This window comes from Acomys minous, assembly GCF_964271855.1.
Source record: "Acomys minous genome assembly, chromosome: 6".
NCBI classification, from domain to species: Eukaryota; Metazoa; Chordata; class Mammalia; order Rodentia; family Muridae; genus Acomys; species Acomys minous.
In genome coordinates, this window is record NC_140487.1 from 86,790,360 (window position 1) to 86,814,101 (window position 23,742).

Genomic DNA, 23,742 nt, shown 5'->3' on the forward strand with positions numbered 1-23,742 from the left:
GTGTGTGAAGCCTTCATGTGAACCTTCCTCATGGCTTACTCACCACTCATTCGGGTAATCCTGAGGGAACCTTGAAAGCTGCAGGTCTCTTCCTATGACTGCGGACTTCATCAAAGCCAGAAATGGACAAGGGGTCACCAAGACTCCTCTGCTGTTGATGGAGAAGGCCTTGGCAGGGCAGGTCCCTTCCCTAGGCCAAAGTTCTCAGGGATGAGACAGAGTCTTGTCTTGGCTGGCGTGAACTGCACAGGTGACAGTGCATGTGGGGCGGGGGAGTGAGCCAGCCTTCATGAGGTGAGGGCACAGACGAGGGCATGCGGGGATGGTGGTGTCTGTGCTGAGATCAGGTCTCTGCTACTCAAACGTTTACTGAGGTGGTTCTATGGGGCCTAGAAAGCTAGAGCTGGTCTCTGCCGCAAGGAGCCTCAGGCTGATGGGTGGATCCAGTCTAACAGGCCACATACTCCATGGTGTGAGAGAGTAGTTACTGAAGCAGATTGTCACCTGAGCGCTGTGGCAGGAGGCAGTGACTCGGGCGTCACGAGAAGGTTTCAGAAGGTGAGTACAGGCAGCTAGTCACTCACTTCTGACAGAGATGTCCACAGTCTAGGCTGTTCAGTGGGACATGGTGATGGCTCAGAGGCAAGCATCTCTGAGTCCAACTAGAGTGGGGCAGAGGGAACACAGGCAGCCGTTGCCTGACTCCTTGGCGAAGATACCAAGCTCCAGATACCAAGCTCAGGAGGGCTCTGATGCCTGACTCCTAAGTGGGGACTTAGGGCTCTTTCTTGCATTTTACTACGGAGGAGCTGCATGCTCTAGCCCTGGTGCTGTAACCCTCCAGAGACTTGCTGTAGGTTCCAGGAAGATATTTCCCAGCCTGGTCTACAAAGAGCTGGCACCTCTGGGCTTTGCACAGATCCACGAGCTGGGGTAGCTCCATTTAGGTGTCAAGTCTCCAAATGAGATAGTGATGAACAGTTTCTTTGCAGCCTCCCCGGCAGAGCATCCATCGCTTTGCCAATAAGAGGGGCTGTTCAGAGGCCCGGGCACTGTGGATTTACGAGCTGCCTATGCCTCCTCCTGGAAGCTCTGGGCTCCCAGCTTTCACTGAAGAAAAATGGCTTTGAATCTCAACAGTAGCCTTCCCTGAATAAATCTGTGCCTGGGAACGGCTCAGCCCAGAATGGGTTCCTGTGAAAACATTAACCTCTCCTCTCCCGGGAGCACTGGACTCATAGGGGAGCCTCTAATTATGGGGTAAGCGGAAGCTGCCCCTGAATAAGTCACTGAGGCAGGTAACAGAGGCTCTGCATCCATCCTTGTTTGTGCACTAACTTACCACCAGGGCCTCGGCGCTGTCTCTCCTGTGTCCGGACCCTGGGAAGGTCTAGAAACTACGTGGGAAGGTCTGCTTTGACTTGTGGGATTGCATGAAAGACCACATCTAGGCCAAGGCACCTTCCCAGGGGCAGTGACAAGTACGAGGGAGTGCACAGAGGAGAGCAGCCAGCAAACAGTTCAACTACGGTGATGAGGGCGTTCATAATAGATGAACAAAGGGTTTCTGGAGAGGTCTTTGTAGGGAAAATCCTCCTGACTGGACATGTGGGTTTATAAGCTGCCCTCATATCAAGAGCACTTCTTTCTTTGTATGTATGTATGTATGTATGTATGTATGTATGTATGTATGTATGTTGTGGGTTCTGGGAATCTAAATCGGTTAGCACAGTAATTTTCTTTGTAACAGTAGAAAATTTAGAGGTTGGGCAGGTAGTTGTGGCTCTCCTAGCATGACACAACGGTTACTGTCTTGAAGTCAGAACGGTTGTCATTATCTGCACTCACAAGACCCTTACACGACAGTCGGACTGGCTAAGATACCCCTGTGGAGACAGGGTGGGATTCACAAAGCTCCATCCATTCTGAAGAATACCTAAGCAACTCACAGTGGCTGCCCAGCACAGCTGACTGTATGCTGCCCGCTCTGCTGCAAGTAGCCCAGTTAAAACCATCTGTTGGCCAAAGCAGAACCGGGTGGGATTACTCTTTTTCATTTGTTTTTGTTGTTTGTTTTTGTTTTTTGAAACAAGGTTTTTCTGCGTATCCCTGGCTGTCCTGGAACTCACTCTGTACACTAGCTGGCCTTGAACTCAGAGGTCTACCTGCTTCTACCTCCCAAGTGCTGGGATTAAAAGCATGAGCCCCCACTACCTGTCTCTTTTTTCTTTCTTTCTTTTTTTTTTTTCAGGATTTATTTTTATGGTGCTAGAGAGATAGTTCAGCAGTTGAGAGCACTGCCTTCTAATTTCATATCCCACACATCACACAGACCAAAGGCCTTCAGAGGACTGTGGAGACCTCTGATCAGAACACTGCAGGCCAGGTCAGATTCAGTGCTGGGCCGGGCCAAGGAAAGGAGGAGGGATTGCCCATGCTATATTGGGGCTACCCAAGGTGGAGAGCGAGAAGTAGCCAGGGGTCAAACCTCAGGCTGAAAAGTAGAGGAAGTCTTTGAGAGAGGCAGAAGTGCTGGCTTATGGTGATGTCATAGGGTCATAGGCCAAGCTTGCCAGAGAGAGCAGTGCCCTTTACCTCCTGTCTCTGCCGAAGTATAGGAGCTCCTAGTAAGTTCCCTACAGACCACCTGCTGAGAGTTGGCAGGAGAGAAGAAAACACTCTGTGTGGAAATTCGAACTTATTATTTGGAACAGACATCTATATCTATAAAGACAAGAAAAAAAAACTCAACAGAATATTTAGGACATGGACTATATGCTCACCTGTGGGCCAGTTTCTCCCTACCTTTTATTTTATTTTTAATTTTATTAATTTATTCAGATTACAACTCAATTGTTATCCCATCACTTGTATCCTCCCATTCCTCCCTCCCTCCTGCTTTCACCCTATTCACCTTCTCTAGGTCTAAGACCAAGGGGGACCTCCTCCCCTACTATATGGTCATAGGCTATCAAGTCTCATCTTGGTAGCCTGCTTATCCTTTCTTTGAGTGCCACCAGGAGAGGTAGTCAGATATGGGGCACCAGAGTTCACGTCAGAGTCAGTCCCGCTCTCCACATAACTGTGGAGAATGTCCTGTCCATTGGGTAGATCAGAGTAGAGGTTCGATGTTTACTACTTATATTGTCCTTGGTTAGTGCAATAGTTTGAACAGAACCCCCTGGGCCCCGATCCACCCATCATGATGTTCTTCTTGTAGGTTTCTAGGACCTTCTGGGTCCTTCTATTTCCCCATCTCCTATATTTCTCTTATCTAAGGTCTCAGTAGGATGTCCTCACATCTATCCCAATCTCCTGGTAAGTGAAGACTTTCATGGGACATGCTTTCTGAGCTAGTGCCCAATTATAAGTGAGTATACACCATGCGAGTCTTTCTGCTTCTGGGTTAACTCACTCAGTATGATCATTTCTAGTTCCATCCATTTGTCCACAAATTTTGGGATTTCCTTGTTTTTTATAGCTGAGTAGTATTCCATAGTGTAAATGTATCACAGTTTCTTTATCCATTCTTCAACTGAGGGACACTTAGGCTGTTTCCAGGTTCTGGCTATTATGAATAAGGCTGCTATGAACATGGTTGAGCATGTGTTTTTGTTGTATGGTGGATTGCGGCCACGGCTCAGTGAGACTGAACCGCCAAAGGTGCGCAATCTAGACTGATCCGCTATTTCCCTACCTTTTATTAGCATTTCAGAAGCCTAAGCTGGTGTTTTCTGCAAGTTGTCACTCTGGTTTTAGCTTTTATGCTGTGACTACTTGTCACAGGGACCTTCTGGCCATCAGCAGACCTGAGCAGATAGTCCGTGCCACAACCTCTCCTTTGTGGTCTGGTCCAGTGCCGACAACTGAACACGGCACTGCCCTGCCCTGGGAAGTCCTCCAAGGAGGTTTTGGCTCTTCTGCGAAGAAGGCCGTGCGTTTGGAGCACCTCCTGCCACATGCCTTCCTCCCCTGTGCTGCCATCCCCAGCCCTTCTTTCCAAGTTCCCGGTGAGGTACCTCAACTTTGCTTTATCCCAAGCTAAAATGGTTTTCTAGTATACTTGTTGTCCAACGTGCTTCCCTGCTGTGACAAATGGCATTGCCATTCACCCTGGCCTCTGAGCTCAGACAGGGCAGAGTCCTTCCTTACTGTGCCCTCTCACACTCATTCACGGTCGTCATGAACTAAGTGATGCTTTGTGCGTTTGTTTGGCCTGCTCCTCCTTCTGCTAGGCCAGCTTTCTTGAGAGTTGAGACCATACCTGTCTTTTTCATCATTGTGCCTGTGACCTGGGGCAGGACATAGCACACGGGTCTTCAGTAAGATTTAGCTATCTGGGGCTGGAGAGATGGCTCAGTGGTTAAGAGCACTGCCTGCTCTTCCAAAGGACCCGGGTTCAATTCCCAGCACCCACATGGCAGCTCACAACTGTCTGTAACTCCAAGATCTGACACCCTCACACCAATGCACATAAATTAAAAAAAAAAAAAAGATTTAGCGATCCATACACAGAAGCCAGGCATGGTAGCATACACTTTTAATCCCAGCACTCAGGAGGCAGAGGCAGAAGGATCTCTGTGAGTTTGAGGCCAGCCTGGTGTATATAAATGAGTTCCAGAACAGCCAAGATTACACAGAGGAAACCCTGTCTCGGGGGAAAAACAAACAAACAAGCAACAACAACAACAACAAATCAGACAAAACAAAAATCCATACCATAGGCCTGGTGTTTCATCGCCAATATCAACTAAACAAAACAAAAATTACCCTCACCAGGCTTGGAGCAAGCTGTGATCCTTAGTTACCCAGGTGGTGGAGGTAGGGGCAGGGGAATGCAAGTTCAAAGACACCTGGGCAACTTTGTGAGAAATTGAGAGAAGTTAAAAAGAGAAAAGGGAGCTGGGCGTGGTGGCGCACGCCTTTAATCCCAGTACTCAGGAAGCAGAGGCTGGCGGATCACTGTGAGTTTGAAGCCAGCCTGGTCTACAAAGTGAGTCTAGGACAGCCAAGGCTACACAGAGAAACCCTGTCTCAAAAAGACAAAAGGGAAAAGGGCTGGGGATATAGCTTAGTGGCTGAGGACTTCTCTTGTATACACAGTGCTCTAAGGTTTAATGAAAACGGAAAGGAGGAAGAAGAAGAGACGGAAGAAGCAGCCTACCCCTGACTCAGCCACGGTGAGGGTTCACCTTGGTTGTCAGCTTGCTGGGTTTTAGAGTCACCTTGGAAAACAAATTTCTGGCCATGCCTGACCATCTAGTTTAGGGTAATTGTGGACAGTACTGTTCCATGGCTTGGCGTCCTGGACTGCATAAAAAGCAGAAAGCAAGCTGAGCACCAGCGTCCTGACTGAGGATGTAACCCGCCACCTCTTCTCTCTTCCACACTATGCCGTCCTTGCCATGATGGACCATATACCCTAGAACTGTAAGCCAGAATAAACCGCGCCTGCCTTAGGCTACCTCTGTCAGATAGTTTGCTACAGCAACTAGACAAATAACCAAAAATGCCCACCAGGCTGGACATCTCAACACCAATATACAATCCTCCGTCTCATCTTCCACACCTTATCACGAGGCAAGCACAGTTCCAGTCTATCTCAAATATACACACTAACACCACTTTGAAAATCCAAACTCCCTGGTTTGCCATGACCTGCCGTAATCTTTCTGTCCTTTCTCATGCCCTTATGTTTAACCTCTTCTTTCAGTGACCACAAGTAGCTTTCCAGGCCTGTTACGTGTCACTATTCTTAGGGAGCCACGAATAAATGTCCACTCACCCCAGACAGGGAACCAACGACAGATCAAAGAAAGGAAACGTAGCTTGGTGAACTACTGAGTTTGTTGGGTTTGCTTACAGAAGTGTGAGTGAGGAGTCACCTTCAGGAACAGGAATGACTCAGACAGAGGCATCACCAGAAGCATTACCCCAATGTGAGGAGTAGCTCAGAACAGCTGCGAACCTGAAGCTCGTGCGCAACTTGGCAGGCAGGGTAACGGGCTCAAAAGTGTTTCTCCCAGGCAGCTTAGCTGGTGTGAGAGTTTTTCTCAACACCCCCAAGTCCTTACACAACCTCGGGAGGGAAGGGCTAGTGAATCTGGTCAGCTTCAGGAATTTCCTGCCGCATTTGCGTTGCTTGTTTGTATCTTCATGGAGCTTCCTTGCAGGATGGACCGTTTCATTTCCATTTAGAACATCTGTAGGTTAAGGTGCTTCCCTTCAACAAGTTCCCAGCTCTTCTGTGTGTGTGTTTATGTGTGTGTATGTTCACATGTATGTGTGTCGGGGGTGGGGGCGGGGCATGTGTACACATTGTGCATGCAAAGGCCTGGGGCTGCAGTCAGGTGCCTTCTAGCAGCTTCCTCTTGATTTCCTGAGGCCAGGTCTCTTGCTGAGTCTGGAGCTCACTGATTCGGCTAGCTCACCTCCCAGCTTGCCTTGCGATGCCGTCTCTCTTCCTGCTGAGCCCCGGGATTACAAACAAGGCCTCCGCATCCACAGGGCTTCAGCGAAGGTTCTGGAGACCTAAACTCCAGTCCTCATGGTTGTGTGCAAGCGCTTTATCCACGGGGCCATCTTCCTGGCTCTGCTCTCAGATCTTTATAGGTCCCACCATGTCTTATTCACGGCTCCTCCTTAACACAGTGGAACCACAAAGAAGCAGGTGTGAGAGGAGTGAACAGTTCTTGGGGGTCCAGGTCGGAGAGGGTCAACTGGGTTTCTGGGAAAGTAGAGGAAAGGGTTAGGCGTTGCCGTGTCCTTCAGTAGTGATCTCTGCGTCAAGCATGGAACTCAGGGTGTGAGTTCAGGATCTGTGGGTTGATGTGGCAGGTAGCCCTGATACTGAAGTCGAAGACCTTTCTGCTGCTTAGCTCCAGGGGTCTTTATCTTGAACCTCACTTTTTCTTTTTTTCTTTTTTTCCCCAGTTCTCTGAATTTTGTGGGTGTGTGGCTCTTCTGGACACAACATCCACCCCTGGAAATCAGGATGGCCAATGTCAGCCGGAGACTGATTGTTGTCGAAATGAAGTTTTGTCACCTGTTTAACAAGAATTAAGTGGTGTTCTGGGGGTGACAGTCAAGTGATAGAACACTTGCCTAGCATATGTGAGGCCCTGAAAGTCCAGTCCTGAAAATAAAATGCAGTGATGTTCGACATGTGTCTTTCAGCTTTTCTTTTCCACGTACTGGTCATCGCTGTGACTAAAACTGATTGGGAATAAAGGTGAGTGTGAGGCAGGCAGGGGAAGGCTTAGGTGAGGGTCTAGGAGCTGGCGGCCAGTCTGGGCAATGTGTTAGGACCTGGACCCTTGTCACTCTCCTGACCCCATAACAATGAGGGTACACACCTCACACCTGAGGAAATCCTCACAGAAGCCAGCGTTAGACGTAATTACTGAGATGGGTGGATTTTTGTTTTGTTTTTGAGACAGCACTTTGCTATATAGTCCAGAGTAGCCTTAAACCTGTGTTCTTCTTGCCTCAGCCCCCCCCCCAAGAACTGTGATTACAGATGAGTGCCGTGTGCCCAGTTGAAAACATGGGGTCTGAAAGAATCCACCTTAAGCAGAGACTTAAGGGATGTGATGGTAGAGCCCACCCCGAATAGAGGCATAAGAACAGAAAACAACATGTTTGGGGGGGCAGTGAAGGGTCTGCAAAATAAGGTTCAGTTTCTTTTTTTAAAAAAAAACTTCTTGAATTTTCTGTGTTTGGGTCTCGCCTACATGTATGTCTGTACAAACCATGTCATGTGTGTGCCTGGTGCTCCCGAGGCCAGAAGAGGGTGTTGGATCCCCTGGAACTGGAGTTACAGAACAGCTGTGAGCCTCCATGTGGGTTCTGGGACTCAAACCAGACTCTCTGGAAGAGCAGCCTGTGCTCCTAGCTGTCTGCATCCCTCCAGCCCCCAGTTGCGGCTCCTTAGACCTCTACTTCCTGTCTTAGTTCAGTGCCCAAGAATAGCATGCAAGCCGGACACTAGTAACCGGTTCTTCCAGGTGCCCTGGTGGACACCCGTGAGGACAGAGGGTGGCTAACGATAAAGCCTGAATGCTAGACAGAAACTTCTAGCATGGTGCCTGGCTCTCTACCTCGTTTAGTGAGTGCTGGTGGATTAAGTGAACACAGTCATGTATAAAACAAGTTTTTCCAGAACTTTTTAAGTCATAACCTGGACTAGCAGGTTATTCAGCGACAGAGGACTAGGGAATCAGAGAGTGAAGAGATAGAAAAGTTTAGGACCAAGAGGTCTCACATAAGCTACACCTTAGGCAAAGCAAGTTCAGTAAGAAGCGCAGCGTCTTGTATACAGTTTGCAAGATGCGGGGACGGGTAGGACAGAGTCAACAGAAAGCTATCATACAGCTAGGTGAAGCCAGCAGGCAGCAAGTCAAGCGACGTTGCATCGCAGACCGAGCGCAGTGGCCTTCCTTGGGATTGATGACTCTAGTCTCTTCAGGGGAAAAGCCAGGTTCCCAGGAACCATACTTTATTTCCTTCAAGGCCCTGTTCCGAGTCCCAGCCTGGAGTTTGCCAAGTCTGCCCCTGGGCAAGGGCACTGATCTAGTTCTCTTTGTCCTTTCACTGGAGCATCTGAGAAAGCCTTGGAGTCAGCCTGGCTCTCAGCACAGACTTCTGAATTTGTTACCACTATTTGAGAGGGTTCTATGTCATTTTGTGGTACCCACCAATTCCAGAGTACCAACTTAAAACACCAGTGTTGTGTTTCTTGCACATTCATCACAAGTTGGTGGGGAGGTGGGTCATTCCATCCCTCAGGTACTGGGGCTGGGGTGGTTTATTACTCCATCACCCAGGTACTGGGGCTGGGGTGGTTCATTACTCCATCACCCAGGGGCTGGGGTGGCTCATTACTCCATCACCCAGGTACTGGGGCTGGTGTGGTTCATTACTCCATCACCCAGGGGCTGGGGTGGCTCATTACTCCATCACCCAGGTACTGGGGCTGGGGTGGTTCATTACTCCATCACCCAGGGGCTGGGGTGGCTCATTACTCCATCACCCAGGTACTGGGGCTGGGGTTGCTCATTACTCCATCACCCAGGGGCTGGGGTGGTTCATTACTCCATCACCCAGGTACTGGGGCTGGGGTGGGTCATTACTCCATCACCCAGGTACTGAGGCTGGGGTGGTTCATTACTCCATCACCCAGGTACTGGGGCTGGGGTGGTTCATTACTCCATCACCCAGGTACTGGGGCTGGGGTGGTTCATTACTACATCACCCAGGTACTGGGGCTGGGGTGGCTCATTACTCCATCATCTAGGTACTGGGGCTGGGGTGGTTCATTACTACATCACCCAGGTACTGGGGCTGGTGTGGTTCATTACTCCATCACCCAGGTACAAGGGCTGGGGTGGTTTATTACTCCATCACCCAGGTACTGGGGCTGGGGTGGTTCATTACTCCATCACCCAGGTACTGGGGCTGGGGTGGTTCATTACTCCATCACCCAGGTACTGGGGCTGGGGTGGTTCATTACTCCATCACCCAGGTACTGGGGCTGGGGTGGCTCATTACTCCATCATCTAGGTACTGGGACTGGGGTGGCTCATTACTACATCACCCAGGTACTGAGGCTGGGGTGGCTCATTACTCCATCACCCAGGTACTGGGGCTGGGGTGGTTCATTACTCCATCACCCAGGTACTGGGGCTGGGGTGGGTCATTACTCCATCATCTAGGTACTGGGGCTGGGGTGGTTCATTACTCCATCACCCAGGGGCTGGGGTGGTTCATTACTCCATCACCCAGGTACAAGGGCTGGGGTGGTTCATTACTACATCACCCAGGTACTGAGGCTGGGGTGGCTCATTACTCCATCACCCAGGTACTGGGGCTGGGGTGGCTCATTACTCCATCACCCAGGTACTGGGGCTAGGGTGGTTCATTACTCCATCACCCAGGGGCTGGGGTGGTTCATTACTCCGTCACCCAGGTACTGGGGCTGGGGTGGTTCATTACTCTATCACCCAGGTACTGGGGCTGGGGTGGGTCATTACACCACCACCCAGGTACTGGGGCTGGGGTGGTTCATTACTCCATCACCCAGGTACTGGGGCTGGGGTGGTTCATTACTCCATCACCCAGGTACTGGGGCTGGGGTGGTTCATTACTCCATCACCCAGGTACTGGGGCTGGGGTGGTTCATTACTCCATCACCCAGGTACTGGGGCTGGGGTGGTTCATTACTCTATCACCCAGGTACTGGGGCTGGGGTGGTTCATTACTCCATCACCCAGGGGCTGGGGCTGGGGTGGTTCATTACTCTATCACCCAGGTACTGGGGCTGGGGTGGTTCATTACTCCATCACCCAGGTACTGGGGCTGGGGTGGTTCATTACTCCATCACCCAGGGGCTGGGGCTGGGGTGGTTCATTACTCCATCACCCAGGTACTGAGGCTGGGGTGGTTCATTACTCCATCACCCAGGTACTGGGGCTGGGGTGGTTCATTACTCTATCACCCAGGTACTGGGGCTGGGGTGGGTCATTACTCCATCACCCAGGGGCTGGGGTGGCTCATTACTCCATCACCCAGGTACTGGGGCTGGGGTGGTTCATTACTCCATCACCCAGGTACTGGGGCTGGGGTGGCTCATTACTCCATCACCCAGGTACTGGGGCTGGGGTGGTTCATTACTCCATCACCCAGGGACTGGGGCTGGGGTGGTTCATTACTCCATCACCCAGGTACAAGGGCTGGGGTGGTTCATTACTCCATCACCCAGGTACAAGGGCTGGGGTGGTTCATTACTCCATCACCCAGGTACAAGGGCTGGGGTGGTTCATTACTCCATCACCCAGGTACAAGGGCTGGGGTGGTTCATTACTCCATCACCCAGGTCCTGGGGCTGGGGTGGTTCATTACTCCATCACCCAGGTACTGGGGCTGGGGTGGGTCATTACTCCATCATCTAGGTACTGGGGCTGGGGTGGTTCATTACTCCATCACCCAGGGGCTGGGGTGGCTCATTACTCCATCACCCAGGTACAAGGGCTGGGGTGGTTTATTACTCCATCACCCAGGTACAAGGGCTGGGGTGGCTCATTACTCCATCACCCAGGTACAAGGGCTGGGGTGGTTTATTACTCCATCACCCAGGTACTGGGGCTGGGGTGGTTCATTACTCCATCATCTAGGTACTGGGGCTGGTGTGGTTCATTACTCCATCACCCAGGGGCTGGGGTGGGTCATTACTCCATCACCCAGGTACTGGGGCTGGGGTGGTTCATTACTCCATCACCCAGGTACTGGGGCTGGGGTGGTTCATTACTACATCACCCAGGTACTGGGGCTGGGGTGGTTCATTACTCCATCACCCAGGTACTAGGGCTGAGGTACTACCGATTCTAAAATCTTGCTGGTCACTGGATCAGAGGAAAAGTTTTCCAGGGCACCTCACAGTGGCAGTGAAATCTGCCAGCTATAAATGACACATGGCAGTCCTGCTTACAAGAACTCATGGCTGCATTGACAGGCTATTTGAAAGGTGGGTGACAGGGCCCAGGGCTGTTTCAATATGTTGGTGTGAGTAAACAGAATACACTAGTGTCCTTCTTTCTCAGCTGAGGAGACAGACGAGGTTGAGTGCCTTGTTCAAGCTAATGTGCTATTTGCAGAGCTCTGGAATTTTCCCCTGAATCTGCTTCACCTCAAAACTTTTACCTATGGTCTTGTACACTCTTGAGTGTTCAGACTGAAGGCTTTGATGCAGCCTCTTTCTCACATACCTGCATGTGAGATGCCATTGGGTGTACTCTCTGACCATGTGTGTCATAGGCTTAAATCTACCTTTGTAAAAAACAAAAACAACAACAAAAACAACAACAACAAAAAAACCCAAAAAACCTATGCAGTGTTGAAAAGGGTGAAAAATCTCTGTGCAGCCTGGATGACACACTCTGCTTGTTTTACGTGGGTTTCCCCATGGTTCTCTCTTCCTTGGTTTTCCTCATGAGTTCTGATTCGCATGGAACAGACAGCAGAGACAGCATTGCCACATAGGCACAAGGAGTACTACCTGGGCAAGGGGGGAGAGAGGAGCCTGAGCTTGTCTGCTGATCAATAGACCAAACCTTTTGTGTTCTTTGCCAAGGCCTGGGATTGGGTGGTTAGAACCATGGCCTGCTCTCCTCCTGAAACATGAGCTCCCTACACCACACAGGGAGATACCACCCTTGAGCTTAATATCCTTTTCTTGCCCCATTCACAAGAGATGCTTGGATAGCCAAGGAGCTGTCTTTCAGAGTGGTTGTCTCTCGTTTTCCTTTTGCAGAGGCTAATTTCATTCTGTTAAGAGCTAAGTAGCCTGTGCTGGAGAGATGGCTCAGCAGTTAACAGCACTGACTGCTCTTTCTGAGGACCCAGGTTCAATTCCTGGCAACTGCATAGCAGCACACAACTGACTATAACTCTAATTCTAGGGGGTCTGACACCCTCATACAGACATACATGCAGGCAAAATAGCAATGCACATAAAAGGTAGATACATAGACAGACAGACAGATAGATAGATAGACGGAGCAAGCTAGTAGCCTTCTCTCTGGGAAGGATCGAGTCTGAAGCTAACCAGATAGGCAGAATGAAGGGTTATTTGCTACCCCAAGCCCTTATAGTTTTACAAGTTATAAAATAAAAAAATCTATACAATTGATGAATTTGAAATGAATGCTTTAGGACATTTTTAATACTTTAAGAATATGAGAGAAATTTTAAAACAAAACAAAAAGCCCACATTTCTATGTACCATTGCGTGGCTTAAGATGAGGGCAGGATTTTTCAGGAGCTGCCATTTCTCAGAGGCTAGCTCTTCTTTACCTAGCTTCTCTGTTTGTCACTTTTACTTTTTTTGTTGTTGTTGTTGTTGTTTTGTTTTTGTCTTTTGAGACAGGATTTCTCTGTGTAGCCTTGACTGTCCTGGACTCGCTTTGTAGACCAGGTTGGCCTCAAACTCACAGCGATCCGCCTGCCTCTGCCTCTTCTGTTAGTCACTTAAAATCTTTTTTTTTTTTTGAGAGAGGGTTTCTCTGTGTAGCCTTGGCCATCTTGGACTCACTTTGTAGACCAGGCTGGCCTCGAACTTACAGTGATCCACCTGCCTCTGCCTCCCGAGTGCTGGGATTAAAGGCGTGCGCCACCACGCCCGGCTTAGTCACTTAAAATCTTAAAGCATTCATTTTTATGTATAAGAATATCTTTTTTTTTTTCTGCAAGTGTATCTGTGCCCCATGTGTGTACAGTGGGTGCCCTTGGAAGCCAGAAGAGGGAGTTGAATCCCCTAGAACTGTAGTTACAGTCAGTCATGAGCCACCATGCGGGTGCTGGGAATTGAACTCAGGACCTCTGGAAGAGCAGTCGGTGCTCTTAACCTCTGAGCCATCTCTCCAGCCCAACCTCTACCTTTCTATAACGCACCAGATAATTTCCAAGCAAACCTCATTCAATACAACATCCTACAAGATGGTTTTGTCATTGTCAGGAAACTGGGCTCAGACAGCGACTATGGATGCTTGTGGGCACTTGTGGTAATTTCAACTGCTTCAGGGGACCAGCTCCCCAGTTCCTGCCTGGCAGCTGTGGTGAGCTGGGAACATCTCCCTCCGCAGCTCGGCCCCAATCATGGTCTCACTAGGTGTGTGCAGGGGCAGTAGTGGCCTCCTCTATTGGAGCAGTAACTTTCCCGCTCCATCCTACAATCTGTACTTTGCACACTGCTTTTCCGGTCTTTCAACACTTTGTCAGTTTTCTGCATTACATATTCCTTTGAGTTAGTTATCAAAAGTTGTTCTGGATGGACATTTCTGATATACTTACTTTTTTTGTTCTATTTATTATTTTGTCCATTGTATGGCATGCTTGGACTTGTACTAATATGACAAGCACTTTGGAAACAATAAGCTGCAAGACAGAGCCCCTCCTTTTGTGAGGGTTGGGGACCAGTGGGAATAAATGAATACAAGATGACTTAAGACTATGATAAATGGGCTGGAGAGATGGCTCAGCGGTTAAGAGCACTGGCTGCTCATCTAGAGGTCCTGAGTTTAATTCCCAGTAGTTGCATGGTGGCTCACAACCATCTATAATGAAATCTCATGCCCTCTTCTGTCTGATGCAAACAGAGTGCTCATATACACAAATGCACAAATAATAGATGTTAAAAAAGCATATGATAATTAAGGCCCGGCATGGTGGTGCACACCTTTAATCCCAGCACTCTTGGGGAAGAGGCAGGTGGATCGCTGTGAGTTTGAGACCAGCCTGGCCTACAAAGTGAGTCCAGGAGAGCCAGGGCTACACAGAGACATCTGAACAGCAAGAGCCTATCTTAAAAGTCCAAGCAAAGCAAAACAATGTGAGAAATTCTATAAAAAGGAAAACTCTCTTGACCAAGAAGACTTTATCTTTCCTGTGTAAATTAAGTCAGGAGGTGAAAGGAGGTCTCTCAGGACTGGTGTGCTGGCTCTAAATATTGCTTTCCTTTAAGTTCAATTCATTTTCCCGCAGCATGATGCTCTTCGTCTTAGTGCAGTGTGGCGCTAGTGCCCACGCACACGCCAGATCCAGGCAGATGAATGGAGAAAAGGATTAAGAGCTGAAGATCAAAGCCGGCTGGTGCTGCTCTCAGCGAGGCAGAGGCAGGCGGACCGATGTGAGTTCGAGGGCACCCTGGTCTACAAAGCAAGTCCAGGACACCAAAGGCTGCACGGAGAAATCCTGTCTTGAAAAACAAAAATAAACAAAAGAGGTGAGGACCAAGTACTGACTCACTTAGCTTCCTGATCTTTGAGAAGCTGCCGTGTGGTGTTTTGGTTACAGCACTGGCCCGAATCAATCACTTGGCCACACGCACAAGCACGAGAGGATGCGTATAGGTTCCCTACAGCAGCCTCGTATAATTGGAGGATACTGAAGTAGGTACCTGGTAGTCTGTACCACAGAAACGATTTCCTGGAACCTCAGATGTGCTTATGGAAACTTATTTAGACTGATTTAAATATATATTGTATATATTTACGTACGCACACACACACACACACACATATATGCATAAATATACATGCACACATGTGTATGTAAAGCTATTTACCAGCCACCCCTTCCAACCCACCATCACATGCAGACTAGTGAGTCAGCCTAAAGGTGGAGCACTCAGTTTCCCATTGAACTCACTGCTGGTTCCATCACGAGTGGTCAGATCCACTCGATGTGTTAATCCATAGATGAATCCGTAATTTAATGGCAGTGTTAGGAGACAGTCAACATTAGGAGGAGCGTTGGTTAAGGGAAGTAGATCTCTGAAGCTATTCACTGAAATTGTATCTTGTTCTTACCCTGTCTCTCTGCTTCCCAGCCTCCGTTGTGGTGAGCAGCTTTCCTCCTACCACATGCCCCGCCCCTCCCCCCTCCCCTCCCCCCACCCACCCCTCCCCCCACCCCCTCCATCCCCCACCCTGTCCCCGCAACGCTCTAGTTCACCAAGCCATGAAGTCAGCTGACCATGGATCAAGACTTCTGAAACCTTGCCCCAAAACAAAACAAATGCTCTCTTCCTTAAATATTTTTCTGATTTATAGTAAATTGATTAAAAAAAAAAACAAAAACAGTTCTTTCCATGACTACCTCAGAAAGAAGATTTCTTCATGGTGAAGACTTGATCAACCAGATGTCGTTCCGGTTTGTCTTCTGATGGTTCAGGTGTGACTGGTTTTAATGTAATTCTGGAAGTTAATGTGGTATGTTAAAGAAGCCAAGAAGCCATCGTTAACAAACAGCACAGAGAGCATCTCCTGTCATTTCAGGGTATCTCGTGTGAGTTTCTTCAGAGTCAACAGGACACCGTGTCCACCTCTCTGCCTCTCTAGGGTACTGAACGTGCATAGCATGTAATTGAGTATAAAACTGTTAACACTACTCACCCAGGGCTTTCAACTGAGGCCAAAAATAATCAGAGAGGGAGCTTGAGCCAGAGAGAAGAAGCTGTGTGTACGTGTGTGTGTGTAAGTATGTGCTCATGTGCACATTTGTGCATGTGGTGTGGAGGCCAGAGGTCAGCTTCGTGTGCTGTTCCTCAGGCTCCCTCCACCTCGCTTCCCTCACTGGCTTACGGAGCAGACTTGGCTTACTGGCCAGAGAACTCTCTATCTCCACCTGCCCAGCACTGGGATTAGAAATTCCCACGCTCAGCATTTCCACCTGAGCCCTGAATGTTGGGCCTCATGGTTGCATAGCAACGCTTTGCTGCCGGAGCCACCTCCTTGTCTAGGGCAATCTTTCTTTTTTCTTTTCTTTCTTTCTTTTTTTTCTTTTCCTTTCCTTTCTTTTCTTTCTTTCTTTCTTTTCTTTCTTTCTTTCTTTCTTTTTTTTTTGAGACAACTGTTTCACATATTCCAGACTAGTCTCAAATTCACTAGCTAAAGATGTCTTTGAACTTTATATTTTCCTGCCTCAATTTCTTGAGTGCTGGGATTACAGGCATGTGCCACTGTGCTGTGTTTTGGTGTCTATGTGTGTGTGTGTGTGTGTGTGTGTGATGTAGATCAAACCTAGCACATGGTGCATATTAGGAAAACATTCTATTAACTCAGCCACACCCCAGCATTGTAAATACATCTGCACCCATCAACAAGGTGTGCTTTTATCCTTATTTTACACTAGAAGAAGAAGATGCTCCGTGCAACAAGTGTAAGAGCTGAAGCTAAAAACAAAACACACCTTTCAAAGCAATAAAACACCAAATTGAAAAGAAGATTTATTTATTATTATGTATACAGTGCTCTGACTGCATGTACACCTGCGTGCCAGAAGAGGGCATCAGATCACATTATAGATGGTTGTGAGCCACCATGTGGTTGTTAGGAATTGAACTCAGGACCTCTGGAAGATCTGGAAGAACAGTCAGTGCTCTTAACCTCTGAGCCATCTCTCCAGCCCAAAACACCATTTTTTTGTTTTTTAAATTAAAGGTTTTAGTGAGATTACGGAGTATTAAGAAGAGGGCTGCAGTATCCTGTGATTTCGCTTTTAGAAAGATGACATTCTGCGGGGGGGGGGGGGGGCGGGGGGTAAGGGGGAGAAAGAAATCACATTTTCAGTTCTTTCTGACCGTATAACATCTTTCCTCACTCTTTCCCTGTGGTTACTACAGCTTTATTTTTAAACAAGAAATAAAATAAGAAGGGAGCGTTGAGAGACGGCTCAGCTTTAAGAGCATTGGCTACTTTTCCAGATGATTCAGGTTCAATTCCCAGCACCTACAAGGCAGCTCACAACTGTCTCCAACTCCAGTCCCAGGAACCTGACACCCCAGCGTGCTTTCACGTTACGTCGCGTGCTTGTACTTTGGAACTTCAAGTTCCAGAATGCAACGCTCTTCCTCCCGTTGGTTCACAGGAGTCGAGACTACAGTTCCCAGCATGCAGCACCGTCGTCCTTTGCTTTTGATACCCCGATGGACCCTGCTTAGGAAGGACTTTTTGGACTCCAGAGGACGGTTCTTCGAGTCACAGGCCCCCTCGGGTCATGTGGCTATGGTGCAGTTCTGTCCGGTTGAGTCTGTTCAGACGCAGCTGCGGAGAGATGGTTTGGTGGCTGTGCAGGACTCTGCTCAGGCAGCATTCCGGGCAGCCCCAGTTGGGTCCTCCCGGGACCTTCCTGCCTTTGAACAGTGGTGGCGGGCGGACACTCAGTTCCCCGCACGCTTGAGAGCAGGGTCCGCCATCTCCATGGCCACGGCTGCGAGTGGGCCCTGCGCCGGCGGGTCACGGGACATCCTCTGGCGCGTGAGTTAGCACGCCGTGGTGCTTACTGCCTCCCCGGGTGGGCAGCCAGGTTCTGGCCCTGCGTGCGTGCATGCGTGCGTGCGTGCGCGCTTGCATGGAAGGCGCCCGTTTTGGGGCAGTTTAGGAATAACGCGTAGGGACCTGACCGTCACGGGTATTAGGTACAGAGGTGTGGGGCGTCCTCAGTGGAAGTTAGGTTTGGGGTATTGAGCTGGAATTCCAAGTAGAAGTTGGTCAGCGTGGGTGGGTTGACCCGAATGGGAATTTGGACAGGGTAGGAAAGATGGAGCCGCAATAGGTTAGTGATTCGAGCTGCCTCGTAATAAATGACATACATGATAACTTTGGATACGAAATGGCAAGGTGTGCCCTGTGTTGAAAGAATATAGCGTGGCCTTAGCAGACGTCAAACCGAGCATATGCTCTGTTTTTTATTTTTATTTTTAAAAGACTGCTCCTTCATCAAGTCTATGTATGGGCGCAAAGAATAGTGTTCCTTTTCGCATACCTGGATGGTACTGTAATTTATCCTGAGCTAAAAACATTTTGGACTGTTTGTCACCACGTGTATCACCAGTCACTCTAAATCCTATAGAATTTGTTCCCTTATTTTATCTTTTTCTGTATATGTGTGCACGCGAGGGTGTGTGTGTGTGTGTGTGTGTGTGTGTGTGTGTGTGTGTGTGTGTGTGTGTGAATGCGCGCGCACCCTTGAGCATCCAGAAAGAAAACCAAGCACGCGGGGGCGGCGGGGAGGGGGAATAGATTATTTCACCTCCACCTTAAATATACTTGATTTTGCACTTTACTCTGAACCCAATGCTAGCAACACCCGTTCCCTGACAACACATGGTTCAGTAGTGGTTTGTGATATTACATACAGATAGTGGCAGCCGTTGGCTTTATGTATGCATGATGATTTGGATACAAATAGTAGTGGTTAGAGTTAGTAGGTTATATGAAGAAGCAGGATTTGCATGACTAAGTTAGTGTAACTGACTTTGTGACTGGGGAGTTCTCTTTAATTTTAGGTTTTGGGTTGGAGGATAGTTACAAGCATCATTTGGTCAGTGTTGCTTCTACCCGTCTGCACGACAGCCTTTATAATCTTCAACAGCATCGATTTATTCCACCCTGTACAGTGGCTGTCAGGTAAGTGGTAATTCTCAATTGCTGTCTATATTGACAGCATCAAAACATTCACTTTGAGATTAGGTGAAGGCACTCCCTCAATGACAGAACTGCCATTGTTGTTATAGAAATCAGCGTGTCAGGTTATGTATGAGGACAGAACAGAGACTCATCAGAAGACTACCGAAATAGTTAGGTGTGGCAGTGTACACTTGAGAGGCAGAGGCAGGACGATCTGAGTTCAAGGCTTGGACATACAGTGAGACTTTAGCTACATAGTAAAAAAGAAAAAGATATCACACAAAGACTTGTCCTTTTGTCTTTTCTTTTAAAATTTGTATGTGTATAATTTTTTTCCCTGCATGTATGTGTGTTCATCCCATGGATGCCTGGTGCCTGTGGATCCCCTAAAGCAGAGTTGCAGATGGTTGTGAGTAACCACGTGGGTTCTGAGAACTGAACCTTGGGTCCTATGAAAGAGTAGCAAGTGCTCTTAATGGTTGAGCCATCTCTCCAGCCTTGTCTCCCCACCCCCAGCCCCACCTTTTTAAAAAAATTTTTTATCTTTTTGGCAAATTAATTGATTTTAACTCCCCCCACCCCAGACAAGGTTTCTCTGTGTAGCCTTGGCTGTCCTGGACTTACTTTGTAGACCAGGCTGGCCTCAAATGCTCAGCGATCCACTTGCCTCTGCCTGCCAAGTACTGGGATTAAAGGCATGCGCCACCACTACCCAGCTATGACCTATATTCTAAAGAAAAAAAAAATGTCTAAGCTATCTGGTTATAGTGACACATATCTATAACCCAAGGCTTAGGAGGCTGTAGCAGGAGGCTCTGGAGTTCTAGAAGAAAATTATTTCAAAAACAATAAGCAAAGGCTATAGACATATTTAAAGATTACTTCATTTTTATGTTGTAGCCAACAAAGATAAAAGAGGCCGAAAATAAAGAATGGCAGGAAAAGCACTCAGGAGAGACAGAGGCAGGTGGATCTCTGTGAGTTCAAGGCCAGCCTGGTCTACAAAGTAAATTCCAGGACAGCCAAGGCTACAACAGAGAAACCCTTTCTAGAAAAACAAACAAAAAAAGATTGTCAGGGAAGACTTAATACAAAGTCTGCTGAGGAAGAAAGGATGGAAGCAGGCTGAAATGTTTGTTGGAATCTGGATATTCAGAGGCTGGAAGGATGGCTCAGTGGGTAGAGTGCGTGCTGCTCAATCGTGAGGACCGGGCTTTAGGTCCCCAGCATCATATAAAAGCCAGGTGTGTGATTTGCATCCTAACCCCAACACTATGGTGGGGCTCACTGACCAGCCAGCCTAGCCAGCTGCTGAGCTAGCTCTAGGTTCAGGAACGACCTTAGCTCAAAAAGTAAGATGGAGAACAACAGAGGGAGTGACCGAGTGTCAACCTCTGGCCCTCACACGTGTGTGCATGAGCAAGCACACCCACACAGAAATAGTTAAATCAGCTCATTGAAGTGTAGCTATTATGTTAGTGGAGCAGCCATTGCTGTCCCAGGCCCTAAGTAACTTCTGTATATTACCTCTTTCCTATAAAACCATTTAACGAGGTGGTATTGTGTCTGCTTTGTAAATGTCATACTAAGGTTCAGGTTAAAGTGGTCTGTTTACCATCTACCTAGTTTTTGTTTTTCCATAATATGACATAAAAATTTTAAAAAAAGGTAAAAAGTCATAAATGTTGTCAGCATATATTTTGAAATCTTGCAAATATTCCTAAGATTAAAAAGCACAAATTACTTTGGGAATTTTTTTTTCTCAATAATATCTTCCTTTAATTTTCCTTTCTTGTAAGAAAGTGTCAGTTATCAAGGCGTTAGAATCTTTTTATTGTTCGGCATTTGGAACTATTGCTACTAAGCAATAGAGTCATATTTTTGTTGGTATGTGCCAGTCTTTGCTAAGGCACACAGGAATGGATTTACCCAGAAGCCAAAGCAGAGATGGAAGATAATAAATTGTGCAGGCTTAGGAAATCTGTAATTAATTTTGGTCTCTGAATTCTACTTTGAGAAATAATTGCTTTCATTATTACGTGAATCTATTCAGCAAGCATATCTTTGTTTTGCTCATATTTTTAGATAGTAACACATATATTGTTTAAGCTTGGAAGTTTGTTGGTTGTTGAGTTACCCTGAAATATGAGTGTTTTGGTTTTCACGGAAACATAGTTGGTTTTGCTATTTAGACCAGCCCTTCAGGTGACTTACAAATTATGTTGTTTCCATGTTACTTTGACTTTTGGTATATGCACTAATTGCATTTACTGTATATATATCTTTTTAAAATACACACACACACACACACACACACACACACACACACACACACACACATTTGTTTTGATACAGGATTTCTTTGTGTAGCACTGGCTGTCCTAAACTTGCTTTTAGACCATACTGGCCTTGAACTTACAGCTATCCACCTGCCTCTGCCTCTGCCTCCCCAAGTGTTGAGATTGAAGGCGTGCGCCACTGTGCCTGGCTTAAGTAGAGTTCAAAAGTACTGTTTACATTTTGAAAAGAAACATGGTATGTTACTATGATAGCTTTCACATGACGAAATGTTTGCATATGGTTGTATTTTCTCTGTCATAACATCTGTGTTATTTAAAAGAAATTCTAATACCATTTTGCAGTACCCAGAACAAAGTCTGAAGACCTCACTTTGGAGTTTTGTGTTGATGTCCTGTTGGACCTGTCAGCAGTATACAAATAAATTCTTGGGGTAAAAAAGGAGACAGTGGGTCATGGTGGCACACATCTTTAATCCCAGCACTCAGGGAAGCAGAGGCAGGTGCATCTCTGTGAGTTCGAGGCCAGCCTGGTTTATGAAGTGAGTCCAGGACAGCCAAGGCTACACAGAGAAGCCCGGTCCCAAAAAACAAACAGTAAAACAACAAAAGCGGGAGACAGACTTAAAGTTGAAATTATAGTTGCAGAGTCTGTTGAGATGATGGCGCAGTGGTTAAAGTGTTCGCTGGGAAATCATGGGCCAGGGCTGGATCCCAGCGCTCAGAACAAACCAGGTGTCCCACAGATGCCTGTAACTCCAGCTCCAAGGGATCTAGTGCCCTCTGTCCTGTGATGTGTACACGGGTACACAAACATACACTGACATCTGTACACACACAAATAATGAAGTTAAAAACACTGTAGTTAAGAAAAAAAAAACCACTGTAGTGTATTTCAAACTCTTGTAGTGCAGTGTGTTGAACACAGCTGTAAGACTGAATGGGCGTGGCTAATTCATTTCTCTTGTGTTTTAGATTCTTTCAATGACTTATGTAGTTCGCAAGTAATCTTCTACCTCCTGCTGCTGTCAGTGGTAATTATAGTAATAAGTATTTTCAATGTGGAGTTCTATACAGGTAGGTTTCCAAATGTTAATATTATTTTTAAAAGTTTGATCATTGGGTGTGGTGGCACTTGCTTGTAATCCTAGCACTGGGGAGGTTTGCAGGAAGGTCACCATGAGGTTGAGGACAGCTGCGGCCATGGAGGGAGTTAGGCAGTTAGCCTAGGTTAGATGGCACACTTTGTCTCAGACAAAGCAAAACAAAAATAATTCGTTTTACCCAGGGCAGAATTTCAAAAACATGTGCGTAGCCATATTCTGTTATCCTCTCTGTTGTACTTAAAGTTATTTTGGTGTTTCTGTTTTGAAAATACCTTTAGACCTTTTATGATAGACATTGTGTGGGTCTGCTTGCGGAAGCTGGGTATATAGCGAGGACAGAGTGGAGTGGCCACTGGGGGCTGCAGGAGGAAGGGCAGTGGCCGCTGGGTGAGGCTTGCTGAGAGGGTGCAGGGCCAGGAGGTGGTGCTGGCGCTGCTTGCCAGCAGTGTGAGTGTCCTCGTGTCTCAGAGCTATGCATTTAAAAAATGATACCAATGGTAAATGGTAAATTTTATTTTATATTTTACCACAATGAAAAAATAAATGTAAACCTTTGATAGTCCACAGCTCATGTTAAAACTGTGAGTCAGCAAATGAATTATGAAATAATTCCTTATAGGATAGGGAACCAAATCTGGGTTCACCTCAGCTTTGTGATATTCTTTCCTCCGCCTCCTGGATACTTGGATTGCATGCATTTATGAATGCTCCACACCCCAATAACAAAGTCTGTAGTTTTTTGTTTTTCGTTCTTTTTGTTTGTTTGTTTGTTGTTTTGTTTTTTGAGACAGGGTTTCTCTGCATAGCCTTGGCTGTCCTGGACTAACTTTGTAGACCAGGCTGGCCTCGAACTCACAGCAATCCTCCTGCCACTGCCTCCTGAGTGCTGGGATTAAAGGCATGCGCCACCACCGGCTGGCTAAAGTCTGTAGTTTTATAATATTTAATTTAAAAAAACCCGGGCTTTGCCTTGGGAGAATCCTGGATTACAGAGCATTTTTTCACTTGGTTTATTCCTCTCCTGCCTTTTCAGATTCCTGAGTTTATTATTTAATTTTTTTCTGATTATTTATTTTCTTATTCTTGTATGTATGTATTTATATTTTTTCTGTAACATCTTTCCTCTCCTTTTAACTCTTTAGTATTAAAAATTCTATTTTAAAAAATAGTATGTAAAACTTTAAGTCCTGACTGGATATTGTAATATGTATTGTTTTTCCTTGCTTCCTTACTGCTTTATTGCCAGCCAGGTCTCTGTCTATTCACTGTTTTCCCTGTTCAGAACCCCTTGGCTTATGGCCTGTTCCTTCCTTGTCTCCTGTGCTTCTGGGCCGTCTTCTATATGTAGGTGGGCCAGGTGAGGGCGCTCGAGTTAGT

At 47.2% G+C, this 23,742-nt stretch overlaps 2 protein-coding genes across 6 annotated transcripts in view; both read left to right on the plus strand.

The window, feature by feature from the left end:
• Positions 1-7,162, plus strand: part of YIPF1 (Yip1 domain family member 1) — a 47,801-nt gene extending 40,639 nt beyond the window's left edge. For both annotated transcript variants that reach the window (XM_084785599.1, XM_084785600.1), the window contains one exon: positions 6,934-7,162. The gene's annotated coding sequence lies outside the window, so the exon portion shown is untranslated. The remainder of the gene's footprint in view (positions 1-6,933) is intronic.
• Positions 7,163-17,461: 10,299 nt separating this feature from the next.
• NDC1 (NDC1 transmembrane nucleoporin) overlaps positions 17,462-23,742 on the plus strand; it is a 48,379-nt gene continuing 42,098 nt past the window's right edge. For 2 of the 4 annotated variants that reach the window (XM_084787635.1, XM_084787636.1), the window contains exons 1-3: positions 17,463-17,810; positions 18,842-18,962; positions 22,235-22,336. In XM_084787635.1, coding sequence (XP_084643761.1) covers positions 17,559-17,810; positions 18,842-18,962; positions 22,235-22,336 — 475 coding nt within the window. In that variant the 5' untranslated portion in view covers positions 17,463-17,558. Of the gene's footprint in view, positions 17,811-18,841; positions 18,963-22,234; positions 22,337-23,742 lie in introns of all 4 variants that reach the window. The other 2 variants (XM_084787638.1, XM_084787637.1) reach the window with 2 other exon arrangements.